Here is a 22,535-nt window from a genome sequence, read left to right as displayed (position 1 = left end):
TCATAATTTCATTTTTTGGTTTTGTCCTATAGAAAATAACCCCTTTCAAATAATCATTTATTTTATATTGTTGCCTAAAATATAGACTATCAGGCTTTTCCTTGTAAAACAGCTATATTTATAATAAAGGTTTTAAGCTCTTAGGACAGATGATAAGAAGACTAAGTGGCTGTATGCCTGCACATATGAATGGAACGTCAGCTTCCCAAATAGTTCCTAATGAAAGGTCACATTTAACTAAGTCAAACATCCATCAGAACATTAAAATTACTTCTATACTTTAAACTTGAACAATACCAAAAAGACAGTTTACTAAGGAACAGAATTTGAGTCAAATCAAAACTAACATAATGACATTCTCAGATCTTAGCAACAAATGTACTCAGCTGTGGGCGTGGGGGTGGGGGGATGGATGTGTGGCTGAATCTGGGTCTGAAGTGCACATTTCTTGCTGGTCACTCTCAGCTATGCACCTCTGGAAAATGCATGAAAAACTTCAAGGCATCAGGATACTTTTTATGAAATTAATGAGTTTGTGAATTACCCACACCCTGTAGATTTATAGAAGACGAGATCTGGAACAGTGGATTTTATTAAAGAATGAGAGAAAGAAGAAAAAGAAAAAAATATTTCAGATAGAAAATGTGTACATGTTTTTAGTTTTGTTTTATTTTCCATGTAGGTCTACGAGAAATCTCTTTCTAAGAATTTTGCTATTTCAGTACCTGATTCTGAAGTAGTCTCATCCATGAGTCTTTCCTGAATCAAATGAAGTTTGTGTACTATTTCTTCAAATAAATCATTAAGAAGTCCTGCTTCTTTACATTTCTTGAGAAAAGCAATTTTCGCAATTGAATCTAAGAATAAGAAAAATATTTTAGAAGGAAACCATCTTAGGGAAGTATCATAAGTCACTTTATGGTCTTCTTCAGACCTTGCCTCGTGGTAGATGAGCACAATTAGTTAAGATAACACATATAGTACCTTTAGGTTTTCTATTAATTGTAATTTCATCATACCTCATTTTTTTCTAGCTGAAACAATGAATGAAATGTTATAAAAATGTGAAAAACTCTGTTTCAAATAATTATATGAATCAAGAGAATTTTCTAAAATTTAGCATCAACTCTTTGAGATGACAGCCTCTGTCATTTTTTCTGTCACAGTTACTGTGTTGTTAAGGAATGTCTATCTGCTTAAAGAACAGAACGGCTCAATTACTCCCTCCAGCTGCCGGGGGAGCGAGGAATCAGTGTGAGGGGCGGCACATCACTGTACTCTGAGCCCAGGCTACCTGGCTTCTCTATCAAAAAGAATATCCTTAATACTGAAGAGTGATGGACCGTCCCAGCCTAAGTTATTTTGATCTGCTGGGGTTATGATAAAGTGAATAGTTAAGACAAAAATTTTTATTCTTATAATTAGTTATTACAAGTCTAGAAGAATAAAATGGGATACCAACTTTGAAATACATGGCTCATCTTTTTTTGTAAGTACCATAGGACATATTTGTTACAGACAAAACTTATAGCAAACCTGTGTGTCTGCCATTTTCTTCTTCCATTTGTTTTATGGGCCTATTTAATGTCATTGATTCTGGTATCTAGAAAGAGAGAAAAATCAAGATTACTTGATAATCAAGATTTTACTGTTGGCATTTAATGTTGCATAAAATGAAAACCAATCTTTTGTGTATAAATCAGTGATATGCCTATGGTGAAAATCATGCCCCATATTCATCTGTAGATGTAAATATCAAATGTATTTTTGTTTTGTATAACAAAACATCAAGAGTTGTGACAGGTACCTCTTGTATAAACAGCAGAAGGTGAAGGTTGCTGGTTCCTAGCTTATATAAGCTGATGTGTAAAACCTGTTTGAAATCCCCAAAACATTTTCATATGCTTTATATACAGCGTTAATTCAGAAAATTATGAGTTATAAATTAGGTGAAGTATGGAGCATGCGGCTGGGAAATACTTGGCTAGGTAAAGATGCTCGACTATACCTCTGTTCATTTTAAGATCATAAGCACTCTGCAGGCTCAGATTCTTCTTACTAATCTGGTACCAGGGTATGTGTTATAAGAGCAGTGGCACCTATCACACTGACAAAGATGAAGGTATTCAATATTTAATGTTTGCAAGGACTTGGGTAATTATGTACTGCTTGGTGCAGCCACTTGGGAAGATAATTAACCTCCTGAATTATGTGCTTAGATACCCAATACACATCTAACTTCTCTTTAATATTCATTTCATTAAGGTTATTCCGTCATTTCACTTGAAATTCAGAATGGTTAAAATAGGACTTTGTAAGAAGAAACAAAGGCTATAATAAAATTAAGTCAAAGTACCTGTACAGAGCTGCTTGTTGAGTGACCTTTCTTTCTTCTTTTTCTTTTCATTCCTGAAAAATGAGCTGAAAATATAAATTGTGTAGAAACCAAAATCCATAAAGGAAAAGACTGATGCTTGACTACATAAAATATAAAACTCTTACATGCCAAAAGTTATTACAAAGTCAAAAGATATGGGAAACTTAGACTAAGTGTTTGCAACACATAAGATAAAAGGCCAACTTAAAAAAATACAAAAAGATCTCATAAATCAATACACAAAAGAAATTTGAGTAGAAAAATGGGCAAATTAGGAGCCCTCTGGGGAGAGGGTTCATTGAATAGAAAAACAGACTGGGTGACAGGAAAATAAATATAATTGATCAAAAGATAGGGGAATACACTCAATTTCACTTATAAGTAAAGTTATGCAAAGTAAAACAGATGGAATTTTTCACCTATCAGATTGACAAAGATGAAAGTGCTCAATATATAATGTTTGCAAGGATTTGGGTAGTTATGTACTGCCTGGTGCAGCCTCTTGGGAAGATAATTAACCAACAGTCACCTGAAGTTTCATTGTTTATACTCTGACCCAGCAATCTACTTTTAGGAAGTTTTCCTAATAGTATAGCTGCATAAAAGCACAAAGATGAATGGCGAAAAATGCTAACTACAGTACTAAATATGACAGAAAAAACTGGAAATGACCTAAATGTCCATCATACAGAGATTAGTTCAATTCTGGTTCAGCTACGTGACTGGATAATATATACAATGGAACATTATGCAGCCTTTTAAAAGTGAGGTAGATCCACTTGTGCTGATATGGAAGGATCTCTAGGGTACATTAAGTGAAAAAAAGCAAAGTACAGTCATAGGTAAGTTTGATACACAGAAAATTTTGGGAAGAATTCAAAAGAAATAATCCTTTGGAGAGAGGATTCACTACAGTGTTAAAATCTGCTTTTTAAAACTAATACATTATTGTTATCTTTCCTTGTCAACATACACTAATTGACAACAGGGTTTTTCATAGTATTTCCTAATAAGTTAAAAGAATAATGCTTTCAGCCAAAAACAAAACAAAACAAAAAATGTTAAAAAAAAAAAAAAGGATATTGCATTGAAATGGCATTTAGTTCTGAGCTGCTTATTTTGTTTACCCAGTTATTCCTAGGAAGTGTAATTTATGTCCCTAGTCTACCCTCATTGGGACCTAAACTGTGGCCAATGCTTACTACATATGAGGGACACCAAATTCCTACTAGCAACACATGTTTCAAATGAACATAAATTTAGAATTTAGGATTTCTTATTATTCTCCAAAACATCAATCCATTATTAAAAAAAAAAAAAAAAAGTAATGAATCAAAAATGAGGGTAATGATACTGTTTGGGAAGTGTTGTTTACCACCACAAAATGAAGTTGGCATGACACAGAATTGAGCCTTTTCCAAATAGGTCCTGACTCCAGTCCACAAGGAGCATTCCAGATTTAGTGCTGGAATGACTGCTGTTCCAGCAGTACACAGAAACCATTCTCGAATGAATGTCCATCTCATAATTCTACCTGGCCAGGGTCCAATTTTAGAACTGAATTGTTACCCATTAATTAGAACTGAATGCTAACCATGCATTCTTAGGACAATTTCATTTAGGGGCCATGCAGCACTTTATCAAGTTTATCTACTAAAAATTCTGATACTCTTTTAGAAGAGAAGCGGTCCCAAAAGGCAAAGCTTTTTACCTTGTTTTGGTGTAGTCTTCTGACTGCAGTGAGGATGGGAGACATGAGACAAAGACTTTGCTGAGGGTAGGTCTAGTTCACAAAGAAGAAAAGTTAGTACATTATAATACACGCTGCCCAAAGAAACTGATAATTTTATATGTAAAATTTTAACTCAGAAATTTGTATTTAATTGAGTGAGGCTAGTAAATCAGGTTATTTCATGTCTTACCTAAATGTTTACTTTTCTTTAAACCCACAATACTAAATTTTAGAGACTTACCAGATTCAGTTTCTCTCGATGGAGCATGTTGTTGGCAAAACACTCTGAAAACATGCAATTTCAAAGAGCCATTAAATATTTTTACTTACACTTTTAGAATATTATGGCTACTTTCTTGTGATTTTAAAAAGGAATTATCTTTTGTGATGGTATTGCCCTAAATATTTGTTAAAGAAACATGCTGTTTGAGACTTCTGATCAAGATGGCAGTTTAGGTAAACACTGTGCTGGCCTCCTCCCATGACCACATCAAATTTACAGCTAAATTACAGAACCTCCACTCTTGAGAATCACCTGAAAATATAGCTCAACAAAACTATAATTAAGGATTGAAGAAGAAGCCATGCCAAGACTGGTAGGAGGGGCAGAGGCATAAAATGGGCTATCCCACACCCACGTGTGGCTATTAAGAACTGAGAGGGATATCTTGGCTGCAGCCACTGTGGAGTGACGGTCCTCAGGCCCACATGGGGCTCCCCAGCCCAGGGCACCAATGCGACAACATCTGGCTGTGAAAATCAGCAGGGACTCAGTCTGGCTGAGGTAAAGAGCTACTGTAGACCCAGACATCCTCTTAAAGGGCCCAAGCACAGACTCACTCACAGACATTCACCCTAAGCTCCAGAGAAGGGAAAGAAGCTTAAAAAGTGCCAGGGACAATAGTATGGCTTCAAGCAAGGCCTGGAGGGGCAGTTCTCTCAGGACAAAAGTGCCAGCAGGTATCACTGTCCTTTGTTGACCCCTCCCTACATATAGCCTGCAAGTGCTGATGGAAATCTGAGTCTCCATCAACCTGGCTAACACAGTTCACCGTGGCCTGGTGATTCCCCGAGACCTTGCCCCACCCAATTCCCGCACCCACCCGAACCTCTTTCAGAGGCTAATCCATACAAGCCCTTGGTCTAGGCCTGGGCTGTAGAATTTCCTAAAATTTCTCAAAGGTCCACAAACCCCAGATGAACAGTGCCTAGCCTTGGCTTGCCATGTACCTCTTGCTAAGCAGCCCCAAGCCTGGAGCTAGTGACAGCCAGCCTCATTTCACAGTATAACCACTACCAGGTTCCTCCACTCCCAGCACAGGCAGCCACCAAACAGATCACTTTGTAGCTCCCACCAGGTGGCCTCAGGCCAAACACAGGCAGCAGTTGACCTTGGCCCGAACAAGAGGTCTTGGAACCAATACGCCTGGTGGCTGACTTCAGACAACACCAGAGCACCACCAAGTAGTGCCACAAATGACACACCCAAATAGAGGACTCAGCAGGCACCAGAGCCCTGCTAAAGTAAATCCTGCTTTGTGGGGTCAGCCTCCAAACAACAGCTTTGCTGTAGTTATTGCCAGTCCTCACAGCCTGTCAGCCTGGAGATCAATCCCACCAACTGATGTGTGAACAGCAATCAAGGCTCAACTACAATAGGAGGGCACATACAACCCACACAAGGGACACCCCTGGAGTTCTTAGCTCAAGTGAATAGGAGGACTGTGCTACTGGGCTCTGCAGGACACCTACTACATAAGGCCACCTTGCCACGCCAGGGAGATGTAGCAGCTCTACCTAATACATAGAAACAAACAAAAGGAGGCAGCCAAAATGAGAAGACAAAGAAACATGTACCAAATGAAAGAACAGAATAAACTTCCAGAAAAAAGAGTTAAACAAAATGGAGGCAAGCAATCTACCAGATGCAGAGTTCAAAACAATGGTTATAAGGATGCTCAGTGAACTTAGGGGAAAAAATAGATGATATCAGCGAGAATTTCAACAAAGAGATAGAAAACATAAAAAGAAGAAATAAAAAAGAACCAGTCAGATATAAAGAGTACAAGAACTAAAATGAAGACTACATTAGATGGAATCAACAGCAGATGAGATGAAGCAGAGGACTGAATCAGTGATATGGAAGACAAAGTACTTGCAGACAGCAAAAATAAAAAATTAAAAAAGAAAAGAAAATAGTTTAAGGGACTTCTGGGACAACATAAAATATAATGACATTCACACCACAGGGGTACCAGAAAGAGGAGAGAGCGAGCAATGGATTGAGAACCTATTTGAAGAAATAATAACTGAAAATTTTCCTTACCTGGCAAAGAAAGCAGACATACAAGTCCAGAAAGTGCAGAGTCCCAAACAAGATGAACCCAAAGAGGCCCACACCAAGACACATAATCAAAGGTTAAAGAAAAAGAGAGAATCTTAAAAGCAGCAAGAGAAAGCTTTTAGTTAACAAGGGAGCTCCCATAAGACTATCAGCTGATTTCTCAACAGAAACTTTGCAGGCCAGAAGGGATTGGTACAAAATACTCAAAGTGATAATTAGCAAGGACCTACAACCAAGATTACTCCACCCAGAAAGGCTATCATTTAGAATCCTAGGAGAGAGAAAGAGTTTCCCAGCCATGAAAAAGATGAAGGAGTTCACCACCACCAAACCAGTATTACAAGAAATGTTAAAGGGAGAGAGAGAAAGAGGAGGGGACATCTGTAATATTTTAAACAAAAAAAAAAAAAATTAAAAAAAAATATATGAGTAAGAAAATATCACAAAGAAAATTTCTCACTGATAAAGCCAAACAATAAAAACACTGGATCAATCAACCATAAAGCTAGTACAAAGTTTAAAAGGCAAAAGTAGGAAGATCATAAGTAATTACAACAGTAAATTAAGGGGTACACACATATGCACACAAGAAGTAAAAAAAATGAATGTGGAAGGGGAGAGTAATAATGGTAGTGATTTTGGAATGTACTCAAACTTAAGCAACCACCAACTTAAAATAGACTGCTATAAACATAGCTTGGGATATATGATGCACATGGTAACCACAAACCAAAAACCTACAAGAGGTAGACTAGAAATAAAGAGAAAGAAATCAAACACATAAGAGAGTCATCAACATATAAGAGAGAGCAAGAGGATAAGGAACAGAGAAGAATTACAAAAACAATTAGAAAACAGTAATAAAATGGCAATATCTACATACCTATCAATAATTATTTTAAACATAAAGGGATTAAATACTCCAATCAAAAGACAATGGATGAAGAAGCTGTGTTACACATAGCCCTGTGTTGCTCAGTGGATAGAGCACTGGCCTGTGCACCAAAGGGTCACAGGTTTGACTCCAGGTCAAGGGCATGTACAGTCAAGGGCATGTACCTGCTGGGCTGCAGGTTTGATCTGTAGCCCTGCTTGGGGCTCGTGTGGGAGGCAACAGATCACAAACGTCTCTCACGTTGATGTTTCTCCCCTCCACCCATAAAGAGCAATAGAAAAAATATCCTCAGATGAGGATTAAAAAAAGTTGTGGTACATATATGATGAAATATTACTCAGCCATAAGAATAATGAAATCTTACCATTTGCAACAACATGGATGGACCTAGAGGGTATTATGCTAAGTGAAATAAGTCAGAACAGAGAAAGACAAATATCATAGATTTCACTTATATGTGGAATCTAAAGAACAAAATAAATGAACAAACAAAACAGAAACAGACTCATAGGTACAGAGAATTGATGGTTGCCATATGAAAGTGAGGCTGGGGGACCAGGTGAAAAAGGTGAAGTGATTAAGATGTACAAATTAGGTACAACACAGTCACAGGGATATAAGGTACAGCATAGGGAAATAATAATATTGTAATAACTATATAGGGTGCCAGGAAGGTGCAAGATTTATCAGAGGGATCACTTTGTAAGTTATATAAATGTCTAATTATTATGCTGTACACCTGAAACTAATATAATAGTGAATGTCAACTATAATTGAAAAATTGAAAAAAAATTTAAAGCCTAAAAAAACGAAAGAAAAATGCTGTTCAAACCTGTGTAAGTTAATGACCCACATCAAGTACTGATGGAGCCTCTGCCCATTGTCCTTCATACTCTTGGACCTCGAAAAGGTCAGTAGGCTCTCTGAAGGATTTAGTGCTGACTAGATATTTTGAACAATATGAGCTCATATATAGTGATCAGTAGGATTTTACTGTATAAAGATACCTAAAAATCCAACATCTAAGGTACATACAGTTTTATCTGACTACACAAAGTTCTGATTTTCAACAATAGCACAAAATTGTTGCATGCATTAATTTGGAGAACATAGTTTTCTATCTCAATAGGCATCTTCCCCACATGTTAGATTTCAACTGCATGAGCCTAGAATTGATCAGGGCCCTAGAACAGAATGAAGTAACATGGCAGGCTATGAAGAAGCAATGGTAATTTTAAGGATCTACTCAGGCCACATTTTCTTTCCATCCTTTCTTCCTCCACAGCCCCAAGCTACATCTCCTTCCTTTCCTTATGGTGCTGACTCCTAGGATGCAGGGTCTCCTCACCTATGGAAATGCATGAATTCTTCCTGTCTCACACTAGTTCCCATCTCCTCCATTCAGTTTTCCCAGCAACCCCACCCCTTCTTCCAATCAAAACTAATCTCACCATTTGGATTCTGGTATCTCTGAGCACTTTATTTGCCTGGCACTTAAATTCTTTTACCATGAAAAATTTCAAATATATATAAGTGTGGAGGAGATATGATAAACCCTCATGCCCTGAACCATCATCCAGTTTCACCCAACTATCAACTCAGGGCCAAGCTGGTTTCATGTAAATTTCCACCTGTTGCCATTGTGTTACAAACTTCTAATAGTTTTAACCTTTCTGGTCCTCTAACAAGTGATAACTTCTCTGAGGTTTAGTTCATGTCTTGTTCTTCTTTATGTTCTCACGGCACCTAGCAAGGTGTTCATGTATGACAGGCACTCTGAATGCTTGAATTCAATTTAAAAATAGATAAAAGTTCACCTGATACTTGATAAAACAATGACAAAATAATTATTTTACTGATTTTCTATTCATTGGTTCTGTTAATGTGTGGTATTTTTTCAAACTTCAAGATATAGCAGGAACTTGATTCTCTTTTGTTTAATCTTGTAGCTTTTGTTCAATTATAGTCTTTATATTGGATGTTTATGGCCACTATATAAGTAATAATAAAACAAGCTGTTTGGAAGGCTAAATAACACAAGTGAAACTGAGAGCTTCACTGGTGAATTCTACCAAACACATTCAAAGAAAATTTAATATTTATCCTTCTTAAATTATTCCAAAAAATTGAAGAGGAGGGAATGCTTTCATTTGACAAGCCCACCATTACCCCAATACCAAAACCAGACAAGAATTTTTAAAAACCCAAAAAAACAAAAACCAGAAAATTCTAGGTCAACATCCCTGATGAACACAGATACAAAAATCCTCAACAAAAGATTACCAAACCAAATCCAACAATACATTAAAAGAATCATACATCAAGATAAAGTCAGATTTAACCCAGGGATGCAAGATTCAACATCCTCAAAGCAATCAACATAATATACAACATTAACAAAGTAAAGATAAAGGGAGAGGGAGAGAGAGAAACATCAATGTGAAAGAGAAACATCGATCAGCTGCCTCCTGCACACCCCCTATTGGGAATCGAGCCCACAACCCTCACATGCATACTGACCAGGATTCAAACCAGCAACCTCTTGGTGCATAGGATGCTGCTCAATCAACTGAGTCACATGGGCTAGGCCAGAAAAAAGTATTTGACAAAATTCAATACCCATTTATGATAAAAACTCTTAACAAAGTGGGTATAGACAGAACATACCTCAACATAATATGACAAACCTACAGCTAACATCATACACAACTGCAAAAAGCGGAAAGCTTTTTCTTCAAGATAGGAACAAAACAAGGATGCCCACTTGCTACTTTTATTCAACATTGTATTAAAAGTCCTAGCCAGAGCAAGTAGGCAAGAAAGAAAAGGCATCTCAATTTGAAAGGAAGAAGTAAAACAGTCATTAATTGTGGATGACAAAATTTTAGATATAGAAAATCCTAAAGACTCCACAGTAAAAAAAACCCACACCTGTTAGAATTAATAAATGAATTTAGTAAAGCTGCAAGATACAAATCAATATACAAAAATCTGTTGGATTTTTATACACTAACAATGAACCATCAGAAAGAGAAATGAAGAAAACAATCCAATTCAGAATTGCATCAAAAAGAATAAAATATCTAGGAATAAATTTAAGCAAGAACGTGGAAGACCTGTACAATGAAAATTAGAAGACGCTGATAAAAGCAACTGAAGATGACACAAACAAATGAAAGCTATTCCATGCTGATGGATTGAAAGAATACTGTTAAAATGCCCATTCTACCCAAAGCAGTCTACAGATTTGATATAATCTCTATCAAAATTCCAATGGCATTTTTCACAGAAATAGAACAAATAATCCTAAAATTTGTGTGGAACTATAAAAGATCCCATATAGCCAAAGCAATCTTGAGAAAAAAAGTAACAAAGCTGGAGGCATCACACTCCCCGATACCAAACTATATTACAAAGCTAGAGTATTCAAAACAGCATGGTACTAGCATAATAAAAACATAGAGGTCAATGGAACAGAATAGAGAGCCCAGAAATAAACCCACACCTATATGTTCAATTAATTTATGACAAAAGAGACAATAATATGCAATGGAAAAAGGACAGTCTCTTCAATAAATGGTGCTGGGAAAACTGAACAGCCACATGCAAAAGAATGAAACTACCTTACACTATAAACAAAAATGAACTCAAAATAGTTAAAGACTTGAATGTAAGACCTAAAACCATAAAACTACTAGAACATAGGCAGTAAGCTCCTTACATTAGTCTTGGGGATGTTTTTTAAGGATCTAACTCCAAAAGTAAGGGCAACAAAAACAAAAATAAATAAATGGGCTATAATGAACTGAAAAGCTTTTGCACAGTGAAGGAAACCATCAACAAAATGAAAAGGAAACTTACTAAATGGGAGAAGATATTTTCAAATCATATGATAAGGAATTCATATCCAAAATATATAAAGAACTCACACAATTCAATAATTTTTTTAAAAAAGGGCAGAAAATCCAAATAAACATTTTCCCAAAGAAGACATGAAATGATGCTCAACATCATTAATCATCAGGGAAATGAAAATTGAAATCACAAATCTTATAAGAAATAAGAAGTGTTGGTTAGGATGTGGAGAACCTTGTGCACTAATTATGGGAATGTAAGTTGGTGCAGCCATTATGGAAAACAGCATGGAAATTCCTCAAAAAATTAAAAACAGAAATACCGTATAATCCATTTTTGGGTATTTATCTGAAGAAAAAACCCACAAATTTGAAAAAATACATGCATCCCTATGTTTATTACAGCTTTATTTACAATAGTCAAGATATGAAAACAACTTAAGTGTCCATCAACAGATGAATGCATAAAGAAGATGTTGCTGATGTGCGTGTGCGCAACACTGGAATCCTAAGCAACCATAAAAAAGAATGAAATCTTGCCATTTTTGATTAACATGAATGGACCTTGAGGGTATTATGCTAAGTGAAATAAATCAGGCAGAGAAAGACAAATACTGTATGATTTAACTTATATGTGGAATCTAAAAAAAATAAAAGCAAACAAAACCAAACCAATCTCGAGTCCCACTACTGTAGAGGATGGAGGTGTCCTGGGGCACCGGGGCACTGGAACCCGGTGAGCATCAGGCACTAAAGCCCTGTCTGCTGCTCTGCAACCAGCTGTGAACAATACAGCGTGGCGGCCTCCTGCCTTGAAGATCTGAGGAGCAAGGCCTATGACATCCTGGCCATTGATAAGTCCCTGGCACTAATCACCCTGGTCGTGGCAGAGGATGGCACCATAGTGGATGATGACGATTACTTCCTGTGTCTACCTTCTGATACTAAGTTTGTGACATTGGCGGGTAATGAGAAGGGGGCATATAGCAACTCGGAGGGAGGTACTACTTGGATTTCCCAGGAGTCTGTGGATATAGATGAAGCAGACAGCAGGGCAGGGGTGAAGTGGAAAAATGTGGCCAGGCAGCTGAAGGAAGATCTATCCAGTATCATCTTCCTGTCAGAGAAGGCCTTCCAAGTGCTCATGAATGTTCCCTCTTCAGACCTGGCTCGGGAACTATGTCAAAGTTGTGTCACAGTCCAGGGGCTCCAGAACACCCTCCAGCAGGTGCTTGACCAGAGAGAGGAAGCCTGTCAGTCCAAGCAGCTCTTGGAGCTTTACTTCCAGGCTTTGTAGAAGGAGGGCAGCATCTTGTCAAAGCAGCGAGATTCCCAAGCTGGCTTCAGTGACAAGGGGGATGCAGTGGACACGGGTATGCACAGAGAGCTCCTCTGAAATTGCCTTTTGAGCCAGATCCTTACTGCACTGAAGGAGAAGCCTGCTCCAGAGCTGAGTTTGTTTAGTCAGGATTTAGAGGTGGGCGAGAAACAAGGACTCTGAACTGCAGAGAATGGCTTCCCCTGGAGGTGTAGTATAGCTGTGCAGAGGCTTGCATGGGATTTTTTTCCACCTCTATAGACCCTGAATCTTAGCTGCCAATTTGCCTATTGTATGCCAGAGCATTTGCAAGCATCTCGTGTAATCTAAATCAGAATGGCTTAAACAAAATGGATGCACTCCCACAGACCATCAAACATTATTTTCTGATCCAAAGTGGGTAATGAGGTGATGAAGCCTTACAGGGAACAGCAGGGCTCAGCTTCTGATATGGCCCTGGTTCTGTCAGTGGTGGAAGAAGGTTCACAGGCAGTTGAGACACAGCCACTGTCACAGAGAAAGGCACACTCCAGGGGACCACTCTGTGCTGGCCCTAAGACCAGGGAACTAGAAGCTTGACAAAGAGAACCCGTCACAGTCGGGGCTACTTCTTACTCTTCACCTTTGTCCCTGTCCCAACTATCTCCCCATTGTCACTAGAAGGGAAGGAAACTGTATTGATTTGAACTTGGCTAAATTTCCTGTAGGGAAGGACTCTGTAGTTGCTCCCAATAAACTTCTTTCCAAAGAGCCTTTCCCACTGGTGTTTGGTAAGAGAAGGCCCATGACAGTTTAACATGAAGGAAACCTGATATTTCTGCAGGGACATGACAAACAGGTGTCGCCTAACTTCACTGCCCTAAAGAAGCCATGGGAGCAGCAGGTGAGGCTGGCAGAGGTCGTGGTTCTCAGTGGTTCTTATTCTTGCTGCAGTTAGTTACCAAGGAAGACCCCAAAGCACTGGCTGTTGCTTTGAAATGGGACATAAAGAAGACAGAGACTGTTCAACAGGCCTGTGATCAGGAGCTGAGCTTGTGCCTCCAGCAGACACAGAGTCTGCATTCTCTCAAGAATATTTCAGCAAGAAGGAACTCACTGCCTGGGGAACTCTAGGATCCCAAACAAGCCAAATGAGACCCCTCAGAGCTGTAGCTGCAAATATGCCAAAGAGAACCCTGTAACCTTGGTTTTCTTATCAGTAAATCCCTTCAGCCTTTTCAGCTACCTATATACCTCGCTGCCCCCTGCCTTAGAGCATGTTCTCCTGGAAGAGGCTAGAAGACTATTCCAGATCTCAACATCTCCCCTTCTACCCACTTTGAATGATGTCACTGCACCAATGTATCCCACCTCCTCTAATTACATGTCCTTATGTTCTCAGATTTAAAGTTATTGCTAAGGGTGGTGAAAAGAAATTGTCATATTTCAGACCCACTATCCTGTTCTAAAAATAGAAATGAAGAATTTAAACAAATAATGGTAGAGAAGATTACATAATAGTGTGGATTATGACCACAAACCTGTTTCTCAAGTTAATGAACTTTTTTGTCTGTTCAAAGGCACATATTAAGTTTGCAGACCATAGGGACATATGGAGAGTCTCACCATTTCTATTTTGCAATTCAGTGTTGTGAAATTATATCTGAAACTCTTTTCAGTTTTCTAATATGTTTTATCAGCAGGGAGTATAAAAGGTCATTAAATCGATTTCCATATGTCATGACTCCAAGTGTCTTTGGGTGCAAAGCAGACTTCTGGTTTACTTACCTCCTGTTCCTATACAAACTTACTCTTCCAGTTTTGTAATCTGGTTTGCTTGCAGGGAAAAGATAACGGGTTATCATTGACCTATTTGTTTTTTTTAAAAAGCATGCTTAGAGGAAAATAGAATGGTATTAAGAGATACATTGGCTAATTTCTAAGTAAAGAAATATAACAGTAAGTCCTGGGGCCAGGGTGGGTGTAGAAGACAAACAGAATAGAAAGAACTGTTTCCTTTTCCTGTGGTCCTTAAGGAGGCTCAGATAAACTCAGCATCCTTTCACTAATGCGTCACACCCCTGGTTTTCTCTTATTAACCCCAACATATGATTTTTAATAGCATATTTTGTTATGCTTCCTTAATAATCCTCAAATGACAGCCAGGGCTGATAACCTGCCTACACCCATACTTTCAAAAGCACTGATATAATACCCCAAATGTAACATTTCAGAAGAAACAAAAGGAAAATTTCCAATAAAATGGCATGTATCTCAAAAAAACAACAACAAAAAAATCCCATTCTCATAGAGAGAGAGAACAGCGTACTGGTAGTTGCCAGAGGGGAGGGGGGTCAGGATGTGCGTGAAAGGGGTGAAGGGGATCAAGAAGTACAAACTTCCAGTTATAAAATACATCATGAAGAATCAATGAACAGCATGGTGACTGTAGTCAATAATATTGTATTGCAAATTTGAAAGTTGCTAAGAAAGTGTAAATTGTAAAAGTTCAAATCATAAGAAAAAAATTGTGTAATTTGTATGATGACAGATAGTAAATGGACTTAGAATGGTGATCAGTTTGCAATACATACAAATGTCAAATCATTTTATATACCTGAAACTAATATAATGTTATATGTCAATTATATGTAAATAAAAAAAAGTGAAACAGAATATTTCAACCCATAAGTTTCTCAGTAAATCAATATAAAAAGAAGTACAATACAAAATTAACATATTTACATATTTCCTTTCTTGGCTCAAGCAACAAAATACCTATAGGACTTACTCAAAATGAGATTTAGAATTATATAACCAACTTCTTTTAATGGTAGACTTGCCCATATTGTTTTTGAATTCATGACCCCTACACTTAAAGAGGACATGGTGGTGAAGAGCAAGGAATCCAGAGCTCTGAAGCTGTGTGGCCTGGGTACAAATTACTAAGTCTCTCAGGGCCTCAGTTTCTGCAGTATCTACCTTACTAGGCTGTTATGAAGATTAAATAAATTAACTATTTATAAAGTGCTTGGAAGTATTACTGGCATAAAGTAAGTGGCTATTAGCTAAATTAATAAAATAAAATAGTGCTGGAACACTATGATAAAATTGGAGATATGTGCCACAGAAAAGAAAACACCTAGCTTCCATATGGAATTTTAAAATATCCATTTAGAAATATAACAGATTTTACAAAAATCATATTAAACAATAATGCTCTCGCCTGGCCAGGCGTGGCTCAGCGGTTGAGCATTGACCTAGGATCCAGGAGATCTCAGTTCGATTCCCAGTTGAGGCACATGTCTGGGTTGCCAGCTCGAACCCCAATCGGGTGCATGCAAGAGGCAGCCGATCAATGACGACTCTCTCCTCACTGATGTTTCAACTCTCTCTCTCCCTCTCCCGTCCTCTATCTGAAATCAATAAAGATATATTTATAAATAAATAAATAAATAAATAAATAAATAAATAAATAAATAAAGCTCTCGCCCTGGCCAGGTGGCTCAGTTGGCTGGAGCGTTGTCCAGTACACCAAAAGCTGGCAGGTTCGATCCCCAGTCGGGGCACGTACGGGAAACAACAAATCGATGTTTCTCTCTCTTTCTATCTCTCTCAAATCAATTAAAAAAACAAAACATATCCTCAGGTGAGGATTTAAAGAAAAATAATAATGCCCTCATTTCACTAATCCTATTATTCAGAATATTATAATTGAAAATACGGGGTGTCCCCAAAAAATGTATACACACTTTAACAGCTGATAGCTCAATTTTGAAAATGAAATGTATTTTAATAAATACTGCCTTTATAATTATTCAAAGTATGTGTATACATTTTTGGGGACCATATACACACACACACGCACGCACACACACACACACACACACATATATATATTTCACTGAAATTTAAAATGTCAATCAGAACCTATAGATATGCCCTAAAGTGAGAAGTGGCCCTGGCTGGTGTGGCTCAGTTGGTTGGGCGTCATCCCTTGCACCAAAAGGTTCCAGGTTCAATTCCCAGTCAATGCACATGCCTGTGTTGTGGGCTAGATCCCCCAGTAGGGAGCATGCAGAAGACAGCCAAACCATGTTCTGCTCTCATATGGATGTTTCTCTCTCCCTCTCCCCTCTTCTCTCTCTAAAAATCAATTAAAAAAAAAAAGAAGTGAGAAGTATCTGCCTTTAATTTTAGACCATCATTCTCTGTTTTATTCCATTTCATAACTTTAAACAGATCAGAACTGTTTTTAAGAAAGATTTTTTTCCTTCAACTTTATGACATATTTTAGACTTTGTTTACATACAAAAAAGAGTTCACTTAGCATGACCTGAATCAATTTAGTTAATAACTGGTTTACAGTTTTGTTTTTACTAAATTGTATAATTATTTAACTAAACTGAAACCTTTCATCAGAAAGAAGCTAAAGTTTCTCCTGGATAAAACAAATATAATTCTATTGGACTTGAAATATGCATTATTGGACTCTGGCTGGTGTGGCTCAGTTGGTTGGAGTGTAGTCCCATACACCAAAAGGTCATGGGCTCGGTTCCCAGTCACTAGGTTGTGGGTTTGATCTCTGGTTGGGGTGGGTTCAGGAGACAACCAATCAATATTTCTCTCTCACCTCAATGTCTCTCTCTCTCTCTCCCCCCCCACACACACATTTCCCCCTCTCTAAAAAAATCAATAAACATCTCCTTGGGTGAGGATTAAAAAATATATATATTTATTTGCCTTAATCTAACCATTCCTAATTCCAGTCCCCCAAATGTGGCTCTAAAATTGTTTTACTACATACTTATAAATTCCTCCAACTCCAGTGGTTAGAACTGCATGGTCATTCTTGGCACAGAAAAAGTGGTAACTCTTGGCACAGGTCTTTTCATCACATCCCACCGTAGCTCCTCTTTCACCACAAAATCTGCATTTCTACAAAAGAATAGATTTTACTGAGTAAGTACCTGTTTTCATAATCTTTCTTAAAATTTAAAGTTAAACATGTTATTAAACGTTATTTTTAAGTCAGCAGCCCTAATGTCCTCAGGTACAGCATTACTTACATTTGGCTGGTTAGCTAACTAGAATGCTTGGCATGACTGTTTTGTAATGATTTGATTAAAAGCAGAAAACCTTTTTTGTTTTAAAAAACAAATCTCTTTCTCTTTTAAAAAGAGATTTCCAAAAATCAGGGTTGGCAAAACTGTTCAACTCGAGAAAGGGGTTCCTGTTATAGATACTGAGTCTGTGGCTGGGGTAGCTCCTGGCGGTGCCACTAAGAGCTGTGTGATTTCCAGCTGGTCACTTCCTCTCTCTCAGACCCAGATTCCTCCCTGTATATAACAATGCCTGTTTTATAGAGTTATGACAAGGACAACGTGAAATAAAGTAAGTGAAACATCTCTGGAATCAATGTATTAGGGCCCAAAATTTTTAATTTAAGAAACAACAACCTGAGTAATAAGCTTTTACTTAGTTCATTTATTTTCTTTTTTTCTTTCTTTTTTTTTTTTTTTTTTAATATATCTTTATTGATTTCAGAGAAAGGAAAGGAGAGGGAGAAAGAGAGATAGAAACATCAATGATGAGAGAGTCATTGATCGAGCCCACAACCCGGGCACATGCCCTGACCGGGAATCGAACCCCGATCTCCTGGATCCTAGGTCGGCGCTCTTCCTCTGAGCCACTCCTGGCTGGGCTGCTTTCTTGATTTATATATTAGTCTATTGTCCTAGTATTTTACATATGAAGGTGGTGTAGAAATGGCTGGCAGGACAGTATGTGGCCACAGCAGCCTAACTGGTGTATGGGAATCTGAGCCATGACCATGGCTGATTTACATCATACTCTGGCTACAGGCAGTGGAAGCACAATGAAACCATTTTGCAAAACGGGAGACAGCTCACGTAATACTCTAAGGTCAGTACCAGCAGCCATATAAGAAAGGAAACTCAAATATGGGTGAGGAATTAGATTATGCTAAAGACAGAATTTCCAATCAGGGCACCAAAAAATGATCATTTAATTTTGGGGATCATCTAACTGCATGCGCAGAAAAAAAAGTTAGGTCCCTGCCTCATAATATATTCCCAAATAAATTTCACATGGATTAAAGCTAAAATTGTATTTTTAAAAAACTTAAAAAAAATAGAAAATATAGGAGAAAGAAAAATGTATGATATTGAGAAGAAGACTTTCTAAGCAAAGCAGGAAACCTATTTCTATTTTTATTGTGACAAATACCATTAAAAATATAGAGGAGAAGATTAAAAGAAAATATTTGCTGCATATTTGACAAAGGGTTAAGACTGTTAATCCACAGAAAAACGGGAAATAGCAAATCAGAGAACTATGATGGCTAATAACCATTCATTCACTTAAAGACTACTGAGTAGCTGTGATGTGGCAGGCACTGTTCTAGGATGGGGAACAATAGTAGATAAGCTACCTGCCCACATGAAGTTAACATTCTAGTGGACACAGATCACATAAAGCAAACTTAAAAACAGTGATATATGCTTTGTAGAGCATTAGCATAAGGAGAAGTGACAGAGTGTCACTGGGTTTCTACTTCAGATTGGGTGATCAGTAAAGGCTCTAAGGAAGTAAATATAGAAGCTTCGATGTGAATAATAACAGCTCTTAGCACACAACAAAAACGGGGGGAAGGACATTCTAAGCAGAAGGCCTTATGTTCTGGCAGCAAGAATGAGCTTCCCCACTGGCAAGCTTACCAGAAGGATGGGGCAGGACTGGGGGGGGGGGGGGGCAGTGCTGGTATTGTTGGCACAAAGAGGAGGGCAAGGGGAAAGTCTGGGATAAGATCCAAAGTGTAGTAAGGGCTGCATCATGTAGGGCTTATGAGCCAGAGTAAGGAGTTGGGGTTTTATCCTCATGCAAGGGGAACATAAACTGAGTACTATTTTTAAGATACTACTCTGGCTGCTGTGTGGAGAATGGGCTGGGGTAAGGATGGGCAGGAGAAAAAGGAAGACAAGTGTCAGTAGTGTTCAGCAACCATCCAAAAGAGGGAGACCAGGGACTTCACTACAGTGGATCAGCGACACAGAGAGAGAAGTGGAGGACTCAAGGTCTGTAGGGTGGTACTGATGGGCTCAATGCTGGGCTGGAGGGTTGATGAGGAGATGATGATGGATAAATAATGTGCTGTTCATTGAGATCAGGAGTGAACAGGTTTGGATGGATGAGAGGATATGAAACAGTAAATGTGGAGGGTGGAGGATCTGTCTGAGGTCTGTGGCCAGGAATCTAAGATAAGTCAACACATTTGTGGGTTTTTCTACAGTTGTTACCAACTGCTCAAGTGTGGGTGCTATTCAGCATATGCAGACAACAGACAGATGCATTTCACCAGGGTTGGGGCTTTGCTAGGAGAATGCAGAAGAGGGCGGTGGGGAGAGGGAGTCCAGGTGTTTGTAAGAGAGTGACTTCAATGGGGGACCAAGGCTATGAGGTGGGGCCCCTGATTGTACAGGGATCACTGAAGAACTGCTGAAGCTGGGTGAGCTAAGGATAGACATGCCTAAAGAAAAATAATGTTCAATGTCTCCAGTGACCAGGGAAATGCAAGATAAAATTTTCTTTCAGACTGGCAAAATTAATAAATTTGAACATTTATTTTTGTCAAGAGCTGGGAGCAGTGCTCTTTCATCCACTATGTACAGAAGTATAAAGTGGTACAACCCTTTTGGGGGAGAGTTTGTCAATATATTTCAAAATTTTTAAAGAGAATTCTCTTTGACTCAGCCATTCCACTTCTAGGAATATGCTCTACAGCAACACTCAAACAAATACACAAAGATATATGTATAAAGATGTTTACTGCAGCATTAGTTGTTACAGTGAGAAACCAGAATCAACTCATTATCTACCAACAATGGAATGGTTTCATGCATTTTGGGACATCCTGTGGAATTCCATGAAGTCAATACAGACAATGGAGAGTCATGTGCTTGCAGTTTTATAAATGTGCCATGTCATTCTTGCCTTCCACACTTTTGCACATCCTGTTCCCTCTCTCTGAATTCCCCCTTCCTCATCTTCATTTTCACCCAGAAGAAATGCTGAGCTCCCAACTGTGGTGAGGTGCGTGCTTGCTGAGTGCCTTGTGCTGACCCTCAGAGCACATCAGGCTGTGGGGAAACTGTCCATATATATGCTGACACTTTGCAAGGGCTAAATACATGTTTCTCAGATTCATTAACCTTATCATGGTGGTGGCAAGGGCTTTAGCTAAGCTGTGAAGGACCTTTCGTAGAGGAAGTAAAATGTAATGAACCCAGGGGGAGCTGACCCCAGCTCCAAGGGTAGATCCTGATTGGGTACAGTCACTTCTAGCAATCGGTGTCGGAAGAGGGGTGTGGCCCAGTTAAACTCTCTGAAGGGCTCTTATGCCATGCTTGGAGATGAACTTTCTCTATCCCTAGATAGAAACAAGAAAGCCTGATGCTTTCAGTTGTTGCCTGCAGCCACCCTATGATAACAAGGGGACCAGCTGATTTTGTGGATAGGAGGGCAGAGAGGATGATGGGCTCTTGATGACATCATTGAGCCACTGAACCAACTAACCTTGAAGCCAGTTTCTCCTCTGGCTAAGTGAGAAAATAAGCATCCTTTTTTTAAAGCCAGTTTGAGCTGGCATTCCTCCCACTTACAGCCCAAAGCATTCTAACTCATATATTCTTTGCTGATAAAGCATTTTATAGTTTGTTTTAAATTAAATGTTCAGTCACTCTGAGTTTCCAATACAGGTCCTACTTCCTTCAGCTCTCTAGGATGTGTTTCTATTCTTGCTTTATTAATCAAATAGACTTTCTTTTGAAGGCATCCCCCAAGAGTCTGTTCATCTTGTATGAGTAATAAAATAATTTATACTTACCAACCTCCTTCCTCTAAAGATTTCTTTCTTTACTGCTTCCACATCAAAACTTCTATAACAATGTTTTGGATCATCATTTTCACATTCCACAAGTGCTGAGGAATACAGCTGCAGATTGGGAAAAGAAAAAACCCAGAGTATGCACAAAGTAATGGTGACAGCTACAAGTCAGAAAATGGTACTAGGAAGTAATTACCAGGAGGGGAAGATGGTAGAACAGTGACTACTTTTTGGGGTATGTGAGCAGATCACAAGCCACCCTGCTTTTCTTTGGTCCCAATCCCAGGTGTATTTTCTATTCCATAATCCTGACCCCCAATGGCTAACTGAACCTGACTGGCACTCTGACTCCAAGCTGGGCCAATCAGACTCCCCATCCTAGGAAAATGGAATAGGCTCTGAGCCACATGCTCAGAGCAAGCCAGTCTGCAAAAAGAAAAAACAAAACAAAAAGGAGAGCTAGAGAGGACATCCTGGCTCTTTTCAGGGCCTGTTTCTTAGACTGGCCTGCAAGCCTGCCTTCAGGAGCCATGAAATGCCCCTGAAACCTTATCACAAAGCCCCGTTTATTTCTTGTGTTACTTGAAACCAAAAGAATTCAACCTACCTCTGAATTAAAGATCAACATTACACATATAGTCAAATAACAAATTGTACGAAAAACAAAAATTTTGTGATACTGGCAATATAAGCAAAAATTTCTTAGAAAAAGCAAAAACTACATAGAAAGAGTTAATAAGTTGGACTTCCTCAAAACTAAAACTTTTTGCTCTTTGAAAGACATTGATAAGAAAACAAAAAGGCAAATCAGAGACTAGGAGAAAATATTCATAATATGGCCTTGGCAGATGTGGCTCATTTGATTGGGCATCATCCTGTGCACCAAAAGGTTGCCAGTTCGATTCCAGGTCAGGGCACATGCCTGGGTTGCGGCTCGATCCCCGGTGGGGCGGGTGTGTGTGTGAAAGAGGCAGCCTATTGATGTTCTGCTCTCACACTGATGTTTCTCTTTCTTCCTCTCCCTTCCTCTCTAAAAAATCATAAAAAATATTTAAAAAATATTCATAATATGTATATCTGACAAAAGACTCTTATCAGGAATGTAGGAAAAACACAACTCATACGACAATT

General features: G+C 38.5%; 1 protein-coding gene and 1 pseudogene across 4 annotated transcripts in view; one reads left to right on the top strand and one right to left on the bottom strand.

Moving 5' to 3' along the window:
• The window catches only part of PHF11 (PHD finger protein 11), a 47,127-nt gene that overhangs the window by 4,262 nt on the left and 20,330 nt on the right, over window positions 1-22,535 (bottom strand). For 3 of the 4 annotated variants that reach the window (XR_015714043.1, XM_087814345.1, XM_016205459.2), the window contains 7 exons: window positions 21,405-21,512; window positions 17,307-17,437; window positions 4,351-4,394; window positions 4,089-4,160; window positions 2,357-2,421; window positions 1,537-1,603; window positions 726-857 (listed from right to left, as the gene is read on the bottom strand). Coding sequence is in view for 3 of the 4 variants with exons in the window: in XM_087814345.1 (XP_087670471.1) it covers window positions 726-857; window positions 1,537-1,603; window positions 2,357-2,421; window positions 4,089-4,160; window positions 4,351-4,394; window positions 17,307-17,437; window positions 21,405-21,512 (619 nt within the window). In the remaining variant the exon portion in view is untranslated. The remainder of the gene's footprint in view (window positions 1-725; window positions 858-1,536; window positions 1,604-2,356; window positions 2,422-4,088; window positions 4,161-4,350; window positions 4,395-17,306; window positions 17,438-21,404; window positions 21,513-22,535) is intronic. The other variant, XM_016205458.2, reaches the window with a different exon arrangement.
• Window positions 11,831-13,807, top strand: LOC107531409 (DNA fragmentation factor subunit alpha-like; annotated as a pseudogene).

The sequence above is a fragment of the Miniopterus natalensis genome, chromosome 2 (assembly GCF_054644295.1).
Source record: "Miniopterus natalensis isolate mMinNat1 chromosome 2, mMinNat1.hap1, whole genome shotgun sequence".
Classification (NCBI taxonomy): Eukaryota; Metazoa; Chordata; class Mammalia; order Chiroptera; family Miniopteridae; genus Miniopterus; species Miniopterus natalensis.
Note: the sequence above shows the minus strand (reverse complement) of the source record. Positions and strands in the feature narration are given on the sequence as shown.